The 18,695-nt window shown below is 46.4% G+C and overlaps 1 protein-coding gene across 1 annotated transcript; it reads left to right on the top strand.

Annotated features, from left to right (window-relative positions):
• The first annotated feature begins 3,151 nt into the window (after window positions 1-3,151).
• Window positions 3,152-17,742, top strand: RAB35 (RAB35, member RAS oncogene family). Its single transcript, XM_084297026.1, has 6 exons — window positions 3,152-3,246; window positions 6,802-6,852; window positions 7,596-7,719; window positions 14,247-14,371; window positions 14,460-14,584; window positions 15,117-17,742. The coding sequence occupies exons 1-6, from the start codon at window positions 3,195-3,197 to the stop codon at window positions 15,243-15,245; spliced, it is 606 nt and encodes a 201-aa protein (XP_084153152.1). The 5' UTR covers window positions 3,152-3,194; the 3' UTR covers window positions 15,246-17,742.
• The last annotated feature ends 953 nt before the right edge of the window (window positions 17,743-18,695 follow it).

Below are 18,695 nucleotides of genomic sequence, written 5' to 3' on the forward strand. Positions count from 1 at the left end.
TGGCTTACCTCTTTTCTCTAGGATTCTTACTGATGCTCCACTTAAATGCGCAAAGGAAAATTACAGTTAATAGAAGGCTTTTTTATTAATTTATTAATTTTAGCCAATTGCAATTTTGTTGTTGAATTAAGGGTATTTTGAAGATTTGTATTTTGACCTTGTATAATGTGAAGTGGAAAAACTCGTTCATCTTGCCAAATAGCAGCTATGTCTACACTCAGTTTAGTTGTTTCCGAGAGGGAGGAGTGAAAGGTAGGAGCTCACTTGCACTGACAGAGAATATGCTGATTTTTCAATTACAGCGAAACACTGAATTTGGATTTTGATAGCTACTTTTCACTAAACTATTTATGCACTGCAATATAATACATCAGAGATAAAATACCCATAATTTTTGCCACAACATGAGATCTGATAAATTGGTTGTGCCAACTTGGAGACTAAGGAATTAATTTTTTTCTCATTTCAAATGTCTTGAAAATACCAGTTGTCAGTATAAGATAATTTTTTTCCTACAACTGACTGTAATAACATCTTTGAACTGTCAAGCAGCTGTCTCTGAGTGACAGCTGAACTGTGTGTATTTCAAGAAGATCACAAAATAATTTGAGCTATATTTAAACTTACAAGGTGTTAAAAATTTCAATGGAAAAGAGATAAATGTGAAAACAATATATATATATATATATTTTTTTTTTTTGAGTCACACAGTTGCGTATGGTTCATTTTATTTGGCAATGTGACCTCATCTTACACTTTTCACATGAGGTTTCATGAGCTTAAAAATAAAGATAATGGGAGCACTGTATTTTTGGGGTTGAGCTAGTGGTTTGTATGATGGATTCGAGGGATCTCCCTGCAATGGTGCAGCCCCCTTGGGCATCCTGGCACTTGGGGCACACGTTGGGTTATACGACGGGCTGCCCAAGTGCTGTACTGCAGCAGATGAAATGCAGGGGTGTTGCTTTAGCACTGGGCTAGGTTTGGGCTAGCTGCAGACCCATTTCCAGCAGGGTTTCTGTGAACATGGGCCTGCAGAATGACACCCCTTCATGTCTGGTAGTGCTCCAGCCTCCTTCCTGCTCCTCAGTTAGCTACATCATACCTCTGAGGATCGCAGTGAATGAGCTACAGAGCATGGTGTTTAAATGCATGAACTGCAGAGATCGTGGTGTAGGAATGTGAGATGGAGGTCATCCAAGTGGATTTCTGGACAAGAAGAGTGTGATAGGGGTGAGCTTTCGAAGGATAGAACATATTTTGAAGGTTAAGCTTAGGGTAGGTTTGTAACTAAACACACAGGCATTAGTTGTGTTTTTGATCAGAAGTGTTTAAAAGGTGCAATTTTATATGCTAGAGATCTTCACTCTAGACATGCTATTTTAGCCATTCTGTGTTGGTTTGTTTCCAGATATTTCTAATGAGTTCCATAAGAATAACAAAAATGTAACAGTGGAACCATGCCACAGTATCCTAGAAGAAATAGGAAATAACTCTAGAACTGGTTAGAGACATCTGCCTTAAAAATATTCTTATTTCTCCTGAACAACCTTATTGTGTAAAACTAAAGAAAAGGATCTACAGCTTTTGAGCCAACGTTAAGGGAGAAAGCAATACCACTACCAAATGCCTGTCATTTTCTAAGAAACATTCACATCTTGCAGTGTAATTTTGGCTGGAAGGCACCACTGGGGTTCAGCGAGTCCAGCTGAACAGTCAGATAGAGCAGGTTGCTCAGGGCAGCGTGCAGGCAGGCAGGACACCACCACCTCTCTGGGCAACCTGTTCTGGTGCCTGAACAGCCTCCAAACGCTCACTGACATGGGCTGCAGTGGTGCTGTTTCACTGATTTCTATCTTTCACTTGTGCCTTGGTGCTACCAAAAAGATCCTCTATGTAGGTGCATCCTAAGTATCTTTAGAACTACTATTTATATTGTAGCTAGCAAAAACATTATGGACTGACATATTCAGGTTAATTGTCCCTGATTTCTGTGCCATCCTCGCGTTGCCTATCTGTAGGCTCAGCTGCTGGTAGAGGTCTGTGCGCTTCAGAGCCAAGACAGCTCTCCCCACTTGAAAAACTGAAGTGTGGTAATGAGATACTTCTGTCAATGAACTGTAAGCTTGTGTTTAAAATAATTAAAAACCACCACAAAACTCAGTTTAATTAAATAATGTCAGTGTTTTGGTTTGAATCTGTGCTAAACAAAAATTAGTGGTGACATAATTACTTTGAAGATAGATGCAATGACTAGCACATTGCCTTTGTTATTTTTAAGCCTTAAAAATGTGAAGAAAAATGAAATCCTGAATAAATGAGGTATGTAAGCCAAAACACTGCATTGTCAAGGAGTTTGATTGCCAACAAGAACAGATGTTTTTGGTAGGAAAGGATCCAAAGAGACAAACAGAGCTTTTCCTGTGCTGTGTCTCCACCTAGAAGGGGTCACAGCTTTATACGGTGTGTGCAGCCAGCCCCTGTGTGATGGCAGCAAGAACTGAGCCATGCACAACCCCCCCCTGGAAGTGGGAAATTCCTCTGGAAAAGGGAAACCCCTCTGGAAGCGGGACACTGGTGGAAGTGGGACACCTCTGGAGAAGGGAAATCCCTGTGGAGGTGGGACACCTCTGGATGTAGGAAATCCCTCTGGAGAAAGGAGATCCCTGTGGGGGTGAGACACCTATGGAAATGGGTATTGCTTTGGGAAGTGGGACACCTCTGGAGAAGGGAAATCCCTCTGGAGAAGGGAAATCCCTGTGGAGGTGGGACACCTCTGGAAGTGTAACACCCTTTAGTGCACTCTGAAACACGGCAGTGTGAGGTGATGCAGGCACAGCTGCCCCCTTCATACCCCAAAACCAGCCAGCACCTCTGTGTAACCCTCACACCCACCCCACGCACACCCCCACCCCTCTCCTCCCCTCAGCGCCCAGCCGCCATCATGGCGGCCGCCTGAGGGGAGCGGCGGGCGCGGACCCCCCCCACACCCAGCACCGGGCGCGCTGTGCGCATGCTCCGTGCGCGCCTCTCCCCCCACACCCTCCCCGCCCCGGCGGCGCGGCGCATGCGCAGTGCAGCAGCGCGGCTGTCAGTTCCGGCCGCAGGTCGGGAAGTGGGCCCGGGGCCGCCGCCGCCGCCCCCCCCCAGCTCCGGTTCCCCCCCCCCCCGCCTCCCGCCCGCCGCCCCCGGCCATGGCCCGGGACTACGACCACCTCTTCAAGCTGCTCATCATCGGCGACAGCGGTGAGGGCTCGGCCGGGCCCGCGCCTGGGGTTGGGCCGCCCCTCGGGGCCTGGGGGGGGCGCGGCGGGGCCGTGAGGCGGCCCCCGGGGAGGGGTGGGGGGAGGGGAGGGGAGCGGCGCCGGGACCCCCCCACCCTGAGGGGAGCGCGCTGAGGGGGGGCGGAGATGAGGCCTGAGGGGGGGGCGCGGCCCGGCTGGGCCTTGCCGGGGGGTGTGGTGAAGGGAGGGGTGGGGAGGGAAAAAAGGGGGAAAAGGTAAAAATGGGGGGTGTGGGGGGATAGCGGTAGAGGGGGGGAATCTCGGGGGGGGGCTGGGGGCTGGGCACACACAGATCGGGCAGGGCTGGGGGCTGGGCGCCCTGCTCCCCACAGCACCCCTTAACCCAGCCCCAGCCTGAGGTCTCCCCTCTGCAGGTTGTAATTTTTTTTACTTATTTCTTAAATCCTCGCCAAGCTAGTGGCTGTGCGTGTTTGTAGTTGTGGGCTAGGTGCTTGCCCCTAGGCCAGCTGTGGAGAAGGGGCAGGTACACAGCCTGCAAATAAACCCGGAGTGCTCCTGCAGCAGTTTCAGAAACTTCTGGAGGGCTGGCGTGCGAGCTCAGCCCGGGTCTGCAGCCTAGCCTAGGTACATAAGAAGCGGGACAGGGACGATTCCTACCCCAGTCCAGCTCTGCCTTGGTAACACTCCAGCAGCTTACAGTTAAATTTCCATAAACTGGAGTAGATGGCATCCACCCTCATCTTTTCGTAGAGGTGTGGTCCGTGAGGCAGCAGGTCCCGGCATGCAGCGAGGCATGGCTCTCGGGTGAAAGTGGAATGCTGCTCGATCTTGGCACTTGTCACCTCCAGAAGCTTTTGCTGTATGTGAAGGTATTCTGTCCTCTTCTGCTGTGTGCCAGCAAGAAGGAACAGGCTGCCTAAAAGACAAGTCTAAAAGGAAGAGGGAAAACAGAACGCGAGCTTCAGAGCAGCTTAAAACCCTAGGCACTTTTGGGAGCCTGCAGATTATTAAAACCAAATGCTGCGTTCTGAGCAAAGCAGTAGCTCTGTTGCTTGCTGATGAGTTTCAAAACTGTTCAGGCAAGATAAACAGGATGGTGAAAACTCTTAGGGAGACTTCTCCTTGTTTTGAACAATTAAATTAATTTTTTCAGCCGAGTTGTCTTGAGCAACATCCCCACGCTGTTATCCAGTGAGAGGAGGGAAGTGCTGTGAGATTTGTCTGCTTGCCTGCGCTTCTCTGTTGTTGTAATTAAATCTCACTAGTTAGCTGGGGTATTGATTTTCTTTTTTGTTTTTGTTTTTGTTTACCCCACCAGGAAGGCTTTGTCCCTGCTTCCACAAAACAGCTTGCTTGCCTTGTTTATTGATGTTTAGAGAAGCCTTGTGATAGGAAGTGGACTGATAGGGCTGGGTGATTGTTTCATCTGCTTTCCCCATATGCAAATACGTTCGAGAGCAGTAGGTTTGTGTGTTTTTAGAACAGGTCATCTTGAGAAGCTGCTGGTTATCTCCGCTGTGCCGAATGTTTAAAAATAAGACAGATGATCTGTGCCTTGTATGTGCTGCTTCGATTTCCTCGTGCTTTTTGATTTCCTTTCACCGTTTGGCAAGATGTGGGTTTAGAAACTGGAAGGGCACGGAAATTTGCTTTTATCTTTCATTTTGCCCGGTCAGTAGGCCTTCCTCGTTCTGTTTCGCTTTGCTGCCTGGAACGCGCTGTGAGCCCTGCTAGCCTTCTCCCTTCAGATCTTCAAATAACTCTGTGTAGGAAGTGGAGTATGATAAAGAGTCTGGTTTCTCTCGACTCGCACGGTGCGGGTCAGAGGCAGCTTAGTGACACCGCCGTCACCTGGAGCGTGTTCCAGGGCTCAGGGGCTCCTCCTGCTGAGCAGGCAGCCGGGTGCTGGGGGCAGGATGGTGCTGGTGCAGTGGTGGTTGGCCTGACGGGGCCATGGTCCTGTGCAGCCCGGGCAGTTCTGCTCTGCAGGGCAGCCTGAGGCCGGCTGGCTGAGCGAGTGCTGCGGTCTGACAGGTCTGCGGGTTGCAGCATCTGCTGGCTTTCTATTGAGCTGGGGGCCACGGCTGTTTGATCAAAAAGCAGAGTACCTGCTGAAGACATTTCCTTTTTTTTTCCTTATTTTTAGCTGACTGGCATTGTGCGTGGGTTTGCCTCTTGCTAAATAAACAGCGCTCTGTCCAGTTTTGGGAGCTGCTCTGCTGCCTTTTTTGAGTTGAGGTGTGTTCGTTGTACGCACGCTGTAGCTCTGTGGTTTATTTAATGGTTCTTTCTTTTCCCCTAATACTCGATGTGAAATGAGTCTGGCTTCTGAGTGTTTGGAGACTTGAACTCCTTGCAAGTGAGATCTGTTTTATGGGTATCGTGCTGATTTTAGTGGGAGTTGGTTTACATTTTTGCTGGTAGCTGTCTTCAGATGCAGACAGCCAAGAACTACTGGAGGTCTGTGTAGCCTTTTACTTGTACCTTTAAACATTCTTCTGTTAAGAAGAATTTGTAAGTTATACATCATCAAAATAAGTAGCTTAAATAACTTCTACCTGCAAAGATTTAGTAGATAATCACCCTGGTGAGCTTGAATTTCCTCTTCGTGCTGTAGCAGGTCTTTTTTTTTTTTGGAGGGGGAGGAGGTGGAGAGAAGAGGAAGGGACAGCAACAACAGAGATGTGATATAGAGATAACAACTTTGAGGCATTCTGATCCCCCAGTTCCCTCAGTTGGGTGTGTAGGGACAAGCTTCCCATGATTTGTGTTCCAAGACCTATGAGAAGTGCTTCCACGCAGGAGGGTGTGTTCTGGGTGCAAACAATTGATTAAGGGAAGCATGGATGCAGTGCTCCTTGAAGCACTTAAACGAATACATTTGTTTCATGGAACGTTCCGGCAGAAGGCACAGCTTCAGCAAGGTGTGCGTCCCTCCTGTTGGGTGTAGAGCAAGCCGATTTTGGATGCTCTAGAACAAACAGCTCCTCTGTTTGGTTTAGGTTTCGGTTAAACTGTGGCCATGATAACGTAAGCTTTGTAAAACCAAACCCTAGTCTGATTGTCTAAGTAGTCCAAATTCCACTGCAGTTCAGCACGGCGCAGATGGATGGGAGGTGGGCAGTGGTGCAAGCTGATGTGCGAGTGGAATTCAACGGGAAGGCTGAGGGCAGTGCTCTGAGCACATCAGCGGGACGTACCCAGCTTTGTGTTCAGTCCTTACTGCCCTGAGACCTCTTAGAATGAGTCGCAGGCTGCAGAAATGAGCTGGAGTTTGCTGAGGGCTGGAAAAGGAGGGGACAAAAAAAAAATAAAGAAGACAATCCTGTGTTGCTCCAGGAAGCATACCAAGTCCCGGAGTGACCGCAGTGTGCCGCTGGGCTCTTGATGAAATCTTCAGGAAGAGCACTGAGGTGACTGCTCGGGGTGGTGGTACCGAGTCAGCAGCTGAGAAAGGTTCTGGTTAGAGTTAAAGCATGCAGCGAGTGGCCAAGGTACTGCTGTGTTTCCTGATATCCACGATGACTGTACTCAAAGATGTCTTTATTTGTCATAGGTGTGGGCAAGAGCAGTTTGCTGTTGCGTTTTGCAGATAATACCTTCTCAGGTGAGTATTTTGTTTACTTCTCTAAGTGAAATGGTCAAGGTCTGCTCCACTGCTCCTGGTTGGCAAGGAGTTGTTGCACAGCACATACAAACTGGTGGCAGTACTAGGAAGGTGTTTCTGACTCTGCTTCCCTCTGTACAAGCCCCTCTAAGCCATCCCCTTGGATCTTCACTTACAACTGAGAATACCACAGCATTTAACTACTGACGTGGTTCCAGAAATAGCTTAGGTTCTTTAGCTTGTGCTGTGTTCCGTGCAGACTCCCCATTAGCCCTTTGGGATTTAGGCTGATTGAATATTGTAGCTAAATCACTTACATTTGTGACATAACTAATTTATTGGGAGGAAACTCACAGAACAGACTGTATTCAAAACAGGCGATTGCATTAGCATTTCAGGCAAAGCTTTGTCACAAAGCTTTCACATGTGGAATACTTGTGCAGTTACCGTCCAGGTCTTAAGATACTTGAGTGCTTACCCTTGACCACAAGTGCAGTAGAAGAATAATTTTATTTTTCAGCAGTGTCTTAACTTTTAAGGATGGTGTGGGAGATGGGACTTAATGGCTAGAAAAAAAATCTGTTTGCTGCAGATAAAACATGCAGATAAAAGATGAGTAGATGGGGGAAAGTTGTCCCCCTGTCCAGCCTGAGAGCTACTGCCCAATGGGGCTCAGAAGTGTGTTTTGAGCCATGCAAAGTAAAGAAGCCTTAGCTCCTCACTTATCCACACTTTCCTTTCAGGCAGCTACATTACCACAATCGGAGTGGATTTTAAAATCCGGACAGTGGAGATCAATGGAGAGAAAGTGAAGCTACAGATCTGGGACACAGCTGGACAGGAGCGCTTCCGGACCATCACATCAACGTGAGGATAACTGAGCTTTGTGACATATAGCTTTGTGAATGGATCTTGTAATTTAGATATTTTAATGGTGCAGTTAATTAGCTAACGATAGCCGTGCTGTCTGCGTAGTGGGACTTCTCTCAGCTGACTGAGAACAGGCAGGGGTGGTGTTACTGCCATTAAGTTTGAAGCTGGGACTTCAGATTTCCTCAGTCTTCAGTGCATTTCCATGCTGGCTTTGTCTTATTCCTCTGCTGCTAGTTTCCAAACTGTAATTATTTCACTCTTTTGCGTATACTGGAAAACTTATCTCGAGAACCTGCCCAGGAAGGTCATCATCTGATCGAATGTACGGTAGGAGCGCAGGCACAAACCCTTTGTGTCGTATAGCTAACGAGTAGCTCTGAGGTCTAAGAATAGGCTAACCGCTGGTTAGTTTTCTTTTAGGACAGAGGTATTTAAAGGCCATCTTTGTCTTGAATTCTGGTGAAGCAGACACCCACACGAAGTTAACCTTTTCCTTGGTCCGAGTTCAGTTGCATGTTCATTGTCCTTTTGAACAGCGTGTGCGCAGCTTTTCCTGTTCCTGAAGAAACCACACCCAGAGCTACTGCGATGGGAACTAAGAATAAAGTCTGCTTGTAAACCAAGTGCAGTAAATGCTGGAGTGCTCAACGTGGCACTGGGGGAGTAAGGAGAAATATACTTAGAATGCAGAGCTTTAATACACAAAGGAAATAAAAGAATAGTAATAAAAATGAATTATTGTAAGGCCCAGGTGTTTCACTTGGTCTTTTGTGGCTGACTTCTCTTCTGGCTCCAGTTTGAGGGGGGGTCATTTTCAGCTGACGTATTGATTTCATGTCTGAGCAGTTTAAATAGCGGGACCGGTTGTGTTTGTGTCGTGCCTGAACATCTAGAAACAGCAAAACCGAACCTGTGCCCCGCCCCTTTCCTCTGCCCTTCTAGACGGATGTTACTGGATGGCTTCCATTGTTTCCCGAGTGTTTGGCTTGAAAAAGCTCCGCTGCCTCTCGTAGGGTTCCTGTGCGTGACATCACTTCTCGTCGGAGCGCGGCAGGAAGCGAGGGGGAGGCAGCAGCGCGGCGCATATCAGCTGTGCGGCCCGGCCAGGCCGGGTGCCCCAATTAGTGCTGAGTCAGCAGCGGCCCTTCCTGTTTGCAGATTCCCTGACACAACTCGGAGCTGCGTTAATGAGCGTTGGTTCGTGGGGCTGAGGGGCTGATGCCAGCTAGTTTAAAAAGCCCCGGTATCCGCCGCTGAATGGGGAACACCGGGAAAAGAGGCTTCCTTTTGTGAGTGGGAATAGCTGCAGGTCAGACTTTGGGTGGTGTTTTATGGATTTTTTTCCTTCAATTACAGCAGCAAATGGAGAAGCTGAAGTGATTGGAGGCGTTTGTGCCATGACCTATTTGAACTCAGTTGTTCCTCTCTTTTGCATGGCTTTTTACCAGAGCAAGTACAACTTGTGCTCTTGGGGAAGCGAAGGCCCCGGTTTTCCTGCCTTAATACTGGGAAAGCAGCTACAGAATCTTGCATGGCCAGGAAAAAAGAGTTGAATTTTGTGCAGCTTCAAGCAAAGTGCCAGTGCCCGAGTGCGTTTGTCCTGTTGAAGAAAACACTTCGTGAATTCTGATGGCATTGGGGGCCTTCCTTTGTTGCTAGGTGGGCTGGCCGTGCCTGCCCGGCGTTCCCTGCTGTTTTTCCAAAGGCAGCCTTTGGAAAAGGACATACCACCTGTGAAAACAATAGGTAACAAGGTTCTGGTTTCAGAAAGGGTTTTGTCTCCTTTTATTTGGCAAAGTAATGCAGTAGCTGGTTTGCTTGTACCAAGGGAGCCTCAAACTGAGGTACAGAGTTGGTGCTTGTGAAAGGGCTGCGCTGACTGCGTCATGGGTGGAGTGGAGTGTGGGTGCACGGTCAGCGGGGTGGTGTGCAGTGTTTGTTACAGTGACCATTTAGATTGAGGTTAAGAACATAAGAAGGTGTTACCTCAGTGATATTTCAGGGCAGGAAGTCTCTTCTCAGTTAAAGGCAGAGTTGAGATTCACGTTGAGCCAAGCCTGGCAAGCAAGCCTGAAATTGGAGCCCACCTGGTAATAATGAAATAGGTTGGAAGTGCTGCAGTGTAAAGCTGGGGTTGCAAAATGGCTGAGGTGGAAGGAAGTTAGTAGTAAAACGTTGGGAAACATTAAAAAGTTATACTGTTTTGATTGTACTTGACCACAGGTACAGAACTGAAGAACAAAATAAAATGTAAGGAGAAGAAATCAGTTTGATCAGGAGCATTGTACAGGAACTCAGGAATGTCAAACCAGATTAGATTTGTGGACTGAGGAGCATAAAAGCAGCTGTTTTTATTGTCTACTAGATGTGGAAATACTGGGATAACTGGTACCTAGTGGGAGGAGAGGCTAAGTTGTAGTAATTTGGTTGGCATGGAACGTCATCCAAACTGCAGTTTGATTTCAATTCACCGAGGAGGTGGCATGCCAGAATTCAGCCGTGTTAACAGAAATACCTGAGCTGTATGAACAGACAGTTCCTGTACGTAATTTGCTGGTGTATATAAGGACTCCTCTCTTCTGATTCAGGGCTGTGTGTTTAGGGTTTAAGGTTTAGGTAACGCTTGTCAGATGTTAGCTCAGGATGAACAGTAAAAGCAGAGGAACTTCCTTTCATGCAGTTATATGGAATGGCATGCTCAAGAGAGGGATAGGCATTCAGAGGGGATGGAATTGCTCTGTGTTGTAAACCAGATATGATGGTCAAAAGACTAGTCAAACAGACCTCTGGCTATACAACAGATGCATTTTTTCAGGTGCCTTGGAAGCACAAGTATGAAAATAGATTATTAGAATTCTTTGGAATCAGTTAGAATTCTAGAGGAATGAAAAACAAGGCAACGTGCTACAAACAAGTGAACTATTAATACTAGATTAAACCAGTGGCCTGTCTTTCAAGTTGGTCAGTTACCTTTTTTTTCTCTTGGAGAAAAGAATTTATGTTCCATACTGAACCAATGGCATCAGTAGGACCCATCTTCTAAATCCTGCTTAGCTGCCTTCAGACCTGGTGATCTTCTAATCTTGGGAAGCATTTATTAGGGGAAATCTGAGAACTTTCTTACTGGTATCTTGTAGGAAATGCAACAGTGGAAGGCAAAATGTTCCCTTCTGCTCAGAAAAGTAGCCTTCAGAGACCGTAGGATGTGGGTGGCTGAAAGACGTGTTTGGTTTGGTTAGCCAGTTCTGAAGACTTTCTGTTTTAATATTTCAGTAGTAGTAGCTAACATTTTCATGGCAGTTTTTAATATTTCTATAGGTAAAACGAGCCACTTGGCTACTTCTGTACTAATTTCAACTTTACTGCTATCATTCTGAAGCCTTTCCCACACCAAAGCTAAAGTCTAGGTAACTTTTCCAGCCATATAGAGGATTATTGCCTTCTACCAAGCATCCAAAGATATACGCATGTGGAAATAGCTTAGATCTGATCGTCTTTCATCTCAGTGGGATTCTTGGGCACTCCAAAGATGAGTAACTCTTCTATAACTTCTTGTTTGCTCTGTTGTTTTAACATGTTTATCAGTGGGAGCAGTAGCAGGTCCTGACTGTGGAGGTTTGTAGGGCAGATGGCAGACCTCCCTGACAGAGGACAGCCAGCATCAGTCGTTCAGTCCTTGAATGGGAGGGTGAGTTTGAGAACTTCAGTTGTCTTCTGCTCTGATTCCTATGGCATCCATCTTCCATGAAATGTGGATGGGAAGGAGCTAGAGCTTCTTTCTCTAGTGTCAAAGCCTCAGCTACCTCTTGGTTGCCAAAAGCATAAAACTTACACCTACCTCTCCCTGAATGCCACAAGCCCCATCTGTTCTCTGCTCGCCAAAGCCTACATTCCTATAAAAGCAACTGCATGGCATCAGTCTGAAATCTGAAGTGCGGAGTAGGATAAACCAGATTTTGGTCTTTCAGTACTGTCCTGCACTTCAGGTTGCAGAATCTTTGCTGTACTTGTTAAGGCTAAAATGTTATCTAGGACATAAGTCTGTCCCTAACAAATGTGAGAAAACAGCACGGCTAGCTTTTTGTTTAAAGTCTGTTTTAGGAGGCTAAAGAGCTAGAGAACAAAAGGTAGCCGGTCTTATCTCGCAGGCTGCTAAAAGGTAATGTCAGCCAATGGAGAAAATGACATTTTAGTGGAGATGAGGGGTTGGCAACCTTTCTAGAACAGTGTGCCAGACTATTTTCCCTTCCAAAAATAGAAGCAGTGTGTGCTGGTAGGAGCTCAGCAGGAGTCAGGGGTTGCTGTCTTGCACAAAGGAAGATATTTCTGATGCGGTGGTTGGCAATATTGCTGCTGTGTGGCAGGAGCTCCCAGCTCCCGCAGAGCTTTGAATGCCGTAGTGGTGTGCGCTGCGTGGTCCAGCCCACGGTCCTCATCTCCAGGAGCAAATGGCAGCGTGTCAGGAGGGGGACCCTGTATGTGCAGGGCGCGTTATCCTACTCCCCGACATCATATGTTGTTGCTTAGAAGAAAACCGGGATGCGTGGGCAAGGTAGGAGCTGCAGGATGCTCCGGTGGGCCCGCTGCTGATGGGGATGGTTTTATGGGGAGCACGGCAGAGCGAAGCGGCTCTGCGTTGGTGTAACTGAACCACGGCTTGTCTCCAAAGGCCAAATCTTCTCGTTGCAAATCTAAAGCTCAGTGTTAGGGAGTGATAGGTCAGCCTAGTTGCTGAATTAAAGGACTAATAAGAGATATGAGAGTCATAAACCAGTATTCATCAAAATCTGTGCAGTACGTGCTGCTGTCAGGAGAAGATTTTGCAATGTATGGATTCAGGTTGTGGAATATTTTTTCCTCTAAAGGGCCTAAGTTTTAAAATAAAATTGAGCTTGTAATGAAGTAAAGCACAAATGCAGTGCTGCAGCAAGATTTGAAGTGTTAAAGGAGCTGATTGAGGAAGGATTAGAATATTTGATAGTGCCGGGTCTCTTACCAAGAATAAATAATTCTCTCCTGAGTTAGTTCTTGCCAAGGCAAATGGATGTACAAGCACAAATTACTGGTAAAGCAGAGCATGGAAGAAGTACTTGGCTGTCTTCTGAAAGCACCCAGGTGAGCAAGTGAAGTGGGCTCTCCTGCTGCTGGAGGGTGTGTGTCACATCACTGAGAAGCATTGATCTGCAGTGACGCTCACTACAAAGCCATTGTGTGGCTGCCTTCTGTTAAAGGAGGGATGGTGAGGCCAAAGGCGAGGAAGAGACAGGGACTTACTCAACTGCATCAATAGCAGAAGTGAGATGAAACTGAGGTCTTCTAAGAAGTAGCGCATCTGGTTAGATTAAATGGTTTTGAATTTGAAACTCGTGTTCACTGAGTTGGAATAAACTGTCTGAGAATCAGGGTGGTCACAGCACGTGTCTGAAGGGCAGCAGAGGGGAGCTGCAGTGTGTGCGATCTAGCTCCAGGAATGTTGTCACAATTTAAGGGAAATTCCTCAGGTTTGGCATGCTGAATTCTTGCATTTGTTTTAATAACAGATCTTAATCATAAAAATATAGAGATCTTAATATTGATCATAAGAAAGAGGAGGTAGTGAATGGGAAAAAAATAAAGCTACTCAAAGTACAAAACCTGGCTGCTGATAAAGGCCATCTGTCATCTGTATCTGTTAAATTTTTGGGGGGGCAAAGCTGCCTGATTTGCAGTAGAGAAAAAAACTGGTAGCCCTGTGAGTGTGGCTGAAAACTGAAGAGGTGGAGCTTGCTTTATTTATGTAGCATTCTTGTGCACATACTGCCTGCCTGCAGTAGCTTCATGCAAGTGATGTTGAAATTTGAATTCAGCTTTTTTCTTGAGTATCAGATTTGTTTATCTCTTAAAGGTGCTGATTGTCCAAGACTAATGGGAATAAACTGAAGCAAAGCTTATTTTTAATGGCTAAAGGTAGCAGAACGCACTGAGTGTGCATATGGAGTAGATCTGTTGAGTAGGAAGGTGTGATCAGAGCACAGTCGTTCAACAGGACAGAAATTTTTGTGAGCTCCAGAGAACTGTGACTGAGGGTTGCGTATATTTGAAGATCTGCTGTGAAATTTTAGTCTGTAAGTAAACTTGCATAGATAAGGGAATTGCTGCAAAGACTCTGTGGCTTGTGCAGTGGTAGGTCCACAACACGGCAGTGCTGGGGCCACCACCACTTCTTGCTCACGTTGCTGGAAGATGTTACTCATCTTTGAGGGTTTTGGCAGCCTAAACAAGGAAGACAGCAACAGTCTTTGGACTTGGAAACCTGCTTGCATGAGCAAAGTGAGCAGGGAACTCTGTAGGTTTAGAGGAACAGCTTGTGACCTAAATGCTATAGAAGAATTAAACGACTCCCATTGGAAAGAAAATGAGGGCACCTGATTGCCTGAACTTGGGGATCGCTATGAGTCTTGTGGAAGCTGAGTGCGAGAGAAAGAGCTGAGAAAGTGAGGCATAACTTGAGTTAACACTTGTTGTCTTGTCCTGCTCCGTAGGTATTACAGAGGAACGCATGGGGTCATTGTTGTCTATGATGTAACCAGTGCAGAATCTTTTGTGAATGTAAAACGGTGGTTGCATGAAATTAATCAAAATTGTGATGATGTCTGCCGGATACTAGGTAAGTTACTGATCAGAGCTTTAGAGCATCTTATTTAATGGGATGACCTTCTGAAGTACTGTACTGACTTTTTTCTTCCCTTTTCTAGTGGGGAATAAAAACGATGACCCGGAACGAAAAGTGGTAGAAACAGAAGATGCCTATAAATTCGCTGGGCAGATGGAGATCCAATTGTTTGAGACCAGCGCCAAAGAAAATATTAATGTGGAAGAGGTAATATAATGTGCGGAACAGAGTATGTGTAGAACTATGTGGAGATAATGGTTTGAGGAAAAAGTAAGAGTGACATTATCCTTGCTGAGGAAGAAGGATACTTCATTGCAGATTGCACGTGAGAAGGTAAAATGACAAGAAGAGGCTTCCAACCACCTTTGGTTGTGGTGAAGCAAGATGAAGGAGGCCTCATTGCATTTCACTAGCTTTTCAGGGCTAACACATCAGGCATGTTCTCAGGAAAGACTCCTCACTGGGGGGGATGCTTGTAGGAGGTAGAACTGCTCAGTCTTCACTACAGGCCTCAGCTGCCAAACTGACCTGTTTGGGAAAGGGGATTGAGGCATCACTGATTTAGCTTGGAAGTGAGTCTGGAGGATTCCAGATTTGAACTTGGCCCGTAGTGGGTTGGGGAAGGTCTCTGAACCGTTACTGAAATGTTGAGAAGAGTGGATGCTGTTCTTTTAAAGCAGCTCCCTAATGGCTAGCTGTAGTTCATTGGGTGGTCTGACCTCGCTTGTTTCTCTTGCAGATGTTTAATTGCATTACAGAGCTAGTTCTGCGAGCAAAGAAAGAAAACTTAGCAAAGCAGCAACAGCAGCAACAGAATGATGTGGTGAAGCTAACGAAGAACAGTAAAAGGAAGAAGCGGTGCTGCTAATGCCCTTTCCCTGCTGCAGAGACTCTGCTCTGACAGATCAGCCCCTCCAGCTAGACTCGGGCAATTCCACTGGGGCAGGCTTTGGGAGGACTTTCTCAGTTTTGTGCCGTTATTTAAAGATTATTTTCTCTCCATGTTTTCTATCAAGAGGCGCTGGCACCTTACCACTTCAGTGCCAAGAAGGTATCGGATGGAATCTTGCCCCCCTCTCCTCCCCTGCTCATTCCAGTGCGCCTTGTAGACAAGAAAGGACGTTGCCTACCAAGTGGACTAATTAACCCAAGAGTTTGTATATAATGTATATTGCTTTAACCAGCCTCGCCTCCCTGTTGTCGCTTTGGCTTATGCCTTCTTAATGTCAACCAATCATGGACTGCAGAGTTCACCTTTTTAAAGTAGTACAAAGTTCTTAATTCGAGTCAGCCCCAGGCTGGCAGGAACTGCTTCCTGGGGCCTCCGGCTTCCTTTCTGTTGGGCTCCAGGCTGGCAACTGGTGCCCCTGGGGCCTGTGGCTTCACTTTGAGTTCCAGGCTTTTACTGGGGCTCAGGCTTTGTTTTTCTAGGTACCAGGATCGCAGGTGTTGCTGCTGGAGCCTGGGGTTTCACTTCACCAGCCCCTGGGCTGGCAGCTGGTGCTGCTGCTGGGGCCTTGAATTTCAGTTTGCCATGGTCCAGGTTTGTGGCTGCGTCCTTGGGTTTCACCTTCTTGTGCTGCAGCCCGGCCGTACCTGTGCTCTCCTTCAGTTTGTATCAAGATACTGAAAAACAAACCAACCTGCAGAAGTGGGATTTACTTGGATAAAACATTTTTTTTTAAGGCAAAATTAAACTCCTTTGACCTCTGCTTTTGGTTCTGCCACGGTCCTAAGTGAGGGTCCATTTCTTTTGAGAACAAAAACCTTGTGATTCTGCCAAAAAAACACAATACCCCTTCTCCTCATTGTCCTGTCAACAAATGAGATCTGAACTTGAATGTGAATTTTGGTGGCAAAGCTGTTTTTGAGTGAGAAAAGGTATGACAATAAATCCAGCTGTTCTAGATTGGTGTCTGAATATGGAAGCTGCTGCAGGATCATTCCCAGGATTCTTCTAGTAGAAAGGAGGACTGCTGTTTAATGTGAGGAAATGGAAAGCTTGCTTGCTTGGGTTATGTGGTGGTGGAGGGTCACCCCTGGAAACAAACTGGTCTTGCTGTGCTCAGTAATGTTTTCCTGGCCCTTGTTGGCTTCTCTGGGAAAGCGAGGGCTCAGTTCATCGGCCTGGGTAGGTATAGTTAAAGGTGGAGAGAGTATGTGTGTGTAACGAAGATATCAAATGTCTGGGCTGAATGTACGTGCTCAGCACCTGAATAATTGCTGAAATAATAATTAAACGGAATCTTTAAAATGACTAAAAGGCATGGAGGATATGACTTCCTTTAAGACCTTAAAGATGGACGTACTCAATTTGTCAGTGTGAGGCCCTTTGGAATTGCTGGCCTTGGTTTGGTAGGATGTGATTCACCAATGCCCATGAGCTCTGAATCAGCCCTCCTCTCTCCCTTCCCCCCCCTTCCCCCAGAAGAGGCTAAAATTTAGTCACTTATTTTGCCTACATTCTTTTTTAGCTTTTACGGGTTGTGGTAAGAGTCCTAATCATACAATCACATCACAATCAATCACTTTAAGGACCTTTTTTTAAAAAAATAATGAAAATGATGAATGTGTAACACGTTTTTAATCAGTTCAGGTGCTGGGAGTACATTTCCAGCTGCCTTCACCCATCTGTTTCCTTCACATATCTTTCATTGGTAGCCCAAGAATAAGGTTGAGCTGGGATGCTAGTGTGAGCTCTGATATTTGTAAGACTCGAGCGGCTATGGAAAGTGGCGGCTTAAGTTGCACCAGGTGTCCATCCTGTCTGCTTTCTGGTGTTGGATGTGGTGTGTGCACAGGGAAGGAGCTCTGTCAGTCCTCAAAGCCTTCCTGTTGAAACGGAGCTGTCCTGTGGCAGTTGCCACTTCCAGGTTTAAGGGCCCAACTGCATTACTTCGGGACCCTTGTGGTAGCGAGTCTGCAGGTCTAGGAGGGAGCAACTTCGTACAGGCAGAAAAAGTAAAGAAAATGTCTGAATTTACTGGAATTGATGCAATAAAATGAGGAAATGGTGCACCCAAGCCTGGAGTGTTCTCTTATGTGGAAAGATTGGTCCTCTTTGAGTCCAGGTCTTTGTGGCCACAATTTGAACTCTGCCAAGCCAGGTGTCCAGCTTCCTGGCTTGAAGTGGGATTTTTTTTTTTTTTCTAGTGCTGGCTGTAGAGGAGCAGTTATATCTGCTCTTGCCACCGACTATTCAATTGGAAGGGGTGGGGACTGCATCTCTAGTGGTGTGCTGATGTGAAGTTTCCTAAATGTCGAGCAATGGAATGTCTAACTGGTTTGCTAGGATTATTTCTGTAATGAAAGTTTCTAATTATGCTTTTTAAATAATTTTAAAAAACTAAAAATAAAGGTTACAAGCTGCCAAATCTTTTTCAAGGCTCTGTTTCCTCTGCAGTCCAGCATCTGGAGGTGGAGGGTGGCAAGCCAGGGACGAGCCCTTCTGCTGTATGTGGAGGGTTTTTCTTTCTGGCAGGGGGTATTGGCAAAACAAAAATTCACGCTTTCCTGGTTGTTTGGTTGCTATTGTAGTTTTAAATGTGAATCAAAGTGTAGGTTGGAACTGGTAACCATATTTCTGTGTGAGAGGTGCTAAATGATTTTGCTAGAATCTTTGTTCTACAGAAAGTGTTGAGAGAGCTTGAAAGCATCTCATCCAAGGCAGCCGGGGTCAGACCCTGTGTGTACAAAGCACCTGGAGGCTCTCCTTGCTTTCACAGGCGTTTCTGAACGTTTGTGTTTCTGTACAGGAGCTACGCAGCTATCACCATGTGCTTGCTGCCAGTTTATCGCTCCCTGTGCTTGGCACACAAGCAGGTTACTGAAGGCAGGTCCTCGCTTCTCAAGAAGCGTGATGAAAATTCGCTGTGCAAAGATGCTTCTTCTGCCTGCACTGTCCTTCTGCGACTGTGCAGACAGGAAACCTCAGGGCAGAGGTGGTCCGAATCCCAACTGGGTCAAGTTGGGCATGCTTCATTGTTGCCTGTGTTTTTTCTGAATGCCTTAAGTTTGAATATCCCTCCACCTAAAGGCCAGTAAAGGGTACAAGTGGCTGGATGGTGGTGAAGACTTGAGGTTGCCTTTCTATTTTCCTGTGCAGCTGGAGGTGTGAGTGCTTCAAATGGTCTTTCTCCTGGACCGTTCTTTTCTGAATGTGTGCACATGCTTTGTGTGAGTGAATTTCTTGGGGTGATGAGGTACTAGAACTGCTGCTAGGTGTTAAAGATAATGGTTCAAGAGGTGACTTCGTTCTGCAGCTAGGCAGGATAAGCAGTGACTTGAGCTGAGACGGTTTCGTATAAATGATCTGTTT

This window comes from Netta rufina (genome assembly GCF_964035555.1).
Source record: "Netta rufina genome assembly, chromosome: 17".
Lineage (NCBI taxonomy): Eukaryota > Metazoa > Chordata > Aves > Anseriformes > Anatidae > Netta > Netta rufina.